Source organism: Syngnathus scovelli, chromosome 7 (genome assembly GCF_024217435.2).
Source record: "Syngnathus scovelli strain Florida chromosome 7, RoL_Ssco_1.2, whole genome shotgun sequence".
NCBI lineage: Eukaryota > Metazoa > Chordata > Actinopteri > Syngnathiformes > Syngnathidae > Syngnathus > Syngnathus scovelli.
The window spans coordinates 8,266,142-8,270,197 of NC_090853.1; the positions used below are offsets into that span (position 1 = coordinate 8,266,142).

At 42.7% G+C, this 4,056-nt stretch overlaps 1 protein-coding gene across 1 annotated transcript; it reads left to right on the forward strand.

Annotated features, from left to right (window-relative positions):
• The first annotated feature begins 1,585 nt into the window (after positions 1-1,585).
• On the forward strand, positions 1,586-3,396 carry foxl2a (forkhead box L2a). The gene has a single exon (XM_049726286.2). The coding sequence runs from the start codon at positions 1,852-1,854 to the stop codon at positions 2,764-2,766; it is 915 nt and encodes a 304-aa protein (XP_049582243.1). The 5' UTR covers positions 1,586-1,851; the 3' UTR covers positions 2,767-3,396.
• Positions 3,397-4,056: the final 660 nt, after the last annotated feature.

Below are 4,056 nucleotides of genomic sequence, written 5' to 3' on the forward strand. Positions count from 1 at the left end.
GTCTTGCCCGGTGTTTATATTAAATTATTAGCTAACGTACCGTTTATTTAATGTAGCTCAATTGCATAATAGTATATTGAAATGATCGTCATAAGTCTTTAGTCTTGCAGAAAGACGAATGGTGGAAGTCTTGAACGTGCCAGTCGGCGGTAATTGCACGTTGAGAGACGGTTGGCTCGGCGCAGTTCAGCTGCTGCGGCCAAAGCTGCAGAGTGCAGACTGTCGGCAGGGTGATGACACATATGCCAATGCTGCTCCACCTGCGCACAGTCCCACAACACGGAAATGCACTCCACGAGAGCCCGGCGGGACCCTCGTGGGTGGCCAGGAAAATGAGCGCTTTTCTATGTACTCCCTTCTCATCGTGAGATAATGAAGCTGTCTCTGACCGGTATTACTTCTCGCGCAGCTTTGCTGACTACGAATACAAACAGTTGTGTCCCATACTTAAATATTGTGTTTTTCCATTTTTATTTTATTTATTTATTTATTTTTATTGTTTTTATTCATTCTTATGTTATTTGCTTCTTGGCCTATTATGTGACCGTACTATAAAGTTATGTGCGAAAGCAATTTTGAAACACACACACGCGCGCAAACACAAACACGTACGCACACACGCGCACACGCACCACAAAAGCAAAAACAATAAACACGCTGCAACTACCTCTGCTAAAATCACCTTCAACTTGAACAGACAATTCCACTATAGAGGAATTACTGTGTGTTTAAAATTCGTTATATGATTCAGTTTGTATTTTCTGAGGGGAAGGGTTACTTAAGCCATTATTTTTAGGAACGAGACAACAAATTATTAATTACTTTGAAACAATTTGGTAATGCTGCTGACCCATAATGTTGCAACAGATTTTCATCACTGCACTTTAACAATTAATAATATTTAACATGATGGTCTGTATGTGTAAGTCTTTGTGAAATAGCAACACAATCATTGGGACTTTAACTTTTAAATCGCACAATATTTGTTCGTGTTCTTCACGTTATTATTACTCTTATTTGTGCGTCCGTTGCTGATGTTTTTGTTGATGTTGTCCCACGAAGTTAAGATCATTTTAATGATAAGTGCGGCATCAAGTCCCTGCGTTTGCAAACGAATGATAAAGTCTGAATTTGGCATTTTCAGAGAGGTAGGCTACTCGTTTAAAAATGCTCACATCTTGAGCAATATCTGACCATTTTAGTTGACTTGCAAAAATACACATAAGATGCTAAGCCGGGTTCCACTGTTCTGCAACAAATATAATTATTTTTGCATTGCAATATGTATATATCATTAGCCATTTAACTGATAAGTGTTTAAATGTGAGCAACAAAATACATTTGTTATATGCAGTAAATAATAATAATAATAATAATAGTAATAATAATAATAATAATAATAACTGCCATGTTGTTTTGAAACGCTGGCAAAAAAAATGATGCATGCTAAAGTGGCATAGGTTATACTTTCATGAAGTAGGTGTAACGTATTGTTGAATCTAGCGTTAAAGCGGAGGCGGAACTCCCATGTGCACAAATCACGAGTCACTACGTCGTTCAGTGAGCGAACGCAGCACGAGTATGAACGTGGGGAAAAAAACGAGGAAAGGGTTGGGCTTACCGAGTCACATATCACAACTTGAGTTGCGCCTCGGTCATAAACCAATTTGGTGGGAAAAAAAGAGCGAAGAAGGTCCTCATGTGTGGCCACCTAAAGAGCCGCAAACGAAAGACTTTTTCGTGCACCAATCGCTGCTGTGTCCGCGCATCACCACCACGGGAGCATCGGGAGACAAGCGCGTTGATTTTTCTGCATGCTTTTGGACCGGACCGGTTTGGTTTCGCTGGGAAATGATGGCCACATACCAAAACCCGGACGATGACACAATGGCATTGATGATCCACGATAGCAACACCGCGAAGGAGAAAGAGCGGCCCAAAGAAGAGCCGGTCCAGGAAAAAGTCGCGGAGAAGCCGGATCCGTCTCAGAAGCCTCCGTATTCCTATGTGGCCCTCATTGCGATGGCCATCCGGGAGAGCTCCGAGAAGCGGCTTACTCTGTCTGGTATTTACCAGTACATCATCAGTAAGTTTCCATTCTATGAGAAAAACAAAAAGGGCTGGCAGAACAGTATCCGGCACAACCTGAGTCTCAACGAGTGCTTCATCAAGGTTCCGCGGGAGGGCGGCGGGGAAAGGAAGGGTAACTACTGGACCCTCGACCCGGCTTGCGAGGACATGTTCGAGAAGGGCAACTACCGAAGGCGCCGCCGAATGAAGCGACCGTTCCGGCCGCCGCCCACGCACTTTCAGCCGGGGAAGTCCTTGTTTGGAGGGGACGGCTACGGCTATCTGTCTCCACCCAAGTACCTGCAGTCCAGCTTCATGAATAACTCGTGGTCGCTGGGCCAGCCGCCCACCCCGATGCCCTACACGTCCTGTCAGATGGCCAGCGGAAATGTGAGCCCGGTCAAGGCTTTGTCCGCCCCCGCCTCCTACAACCCCTACTCGCGGGTGCAGAGCATGGCGCTCCCGGGGATGGTGAACTCTTACAACGGCATGAGCCACCACCACCACCCGGCCCACCCGCACCACTCTCAGCAGCTGAGCCCGGCCACCGCCGCGCCGCCCCCGGTCTCGGCCGGCAACGGGGCCGGCCTTCAGTTCGCTTGCTCCCGCCAGCCCGCGGAGCTGTCCATGATGCACTGCTCGTATTGGGAACACGAGAGCAAACACTCAGCCTTGCACACGAGGATTGATATTTAAATGTGCGCCGTGTACAAATAAGAACTGACTCCTTGTTGTCGTTTCCTGTGATTTTGATTTTTTTAATGTTTTTTGCGGGGGGACACACCATGTTTGTTTGCAGCCAGTGGAGGTGCCAATGATGCGAAACCGGAGTTCGAGTGTAAACGCCGGGGTCACCAGGGCGCGTCAGGTAGCGCAACATGTGTAATTGGACTGCCTGTGTGTGTGACTTTGTTGTGGCGAACTCGTGTATTGTTCCACCGTGAAATGGTTGTGGAATTCATTTATAATTTCTCAACTTTACGCACGGCTTGACCCAAATGCAAGCCAAAGTATAGAACTGAATCAACTTCAGGCTTCTAAAAACTTTAACTGAGCCAGGCTTTCATGGTTGTAACTTTATAGTTGACAAAAATGATTCATCGTCACTTAGTTGTTCTATGTTTTCTATTGACACCCCCCACACACACATTAATTTCTAATAACATGAAATAGGCCAGGACCAGGTTTTGCATTATTTTTTTAAGAAAAGTGATACTGTATATTGTTTCATTGATCTTGGGGCCATGTTTAATTTTAATTAGCACTTTTCCATATTTTCTAGATTTGTGAATTTTTTAATAAACATGTATTTGATTTAAAAAAAAATCAGTGTTGATGACGCTATCTATTTCAAACATTAGGCAATGGTAATTACTGGTGATGAAAGAATGTCTGGAAATATCTAGCTTTTGCAACAGCATTAAAAAAAAACTTCCCTTGAACGTTTCACAATCTGCGCAAAATTAAACAAATGGATTATTTTAATTTGCCTATAAGCAAATAACCGGATCCCTTGATTCTAATTTAATCTTCTTATATCATGAAGTCATAAAATATACACAAACTATTAATAAAGCTGTATTGTATTGTACTGTAGCACATTAACATTATAATGTTTACATTTTCAGCCTGGCACATATCGGAAGACTATTGGGGAAAATACTTAATTTGAACATTGAAACGTACAGCTTCATTTTGCCTACAGAGAAAATAAGATTAAAGGGAAGAAGCATACTGCGAAATTCTGTTTTTACAAAAACAGCCAATTTAAAATAAGACTTGTATTTGAAACTTGTATTTTCAACTTTTTTAATTTAAGAAATATTGATGAAAATCACATTGACAGTTATGCACGACAAAACCAAAAGCACATTAATCACAAGAATAGCAAAAGCCACAGTCGCATTAAAACCAATAATTATTATTATTATTGGTGTCTGTTATAAGCTCTCTCTAGTGTGCATGCATGCAACAATTGAAGTACCC

Bases quoted from the DNA above. Each gene is read 5' to 3' on its own strand.
- foxl2a (XM_049726286.2), top strand. From the start codon at position 1,852: ATGATGGCCACATACCAAAACCCGGACGATGACACAATGGCATTGATG.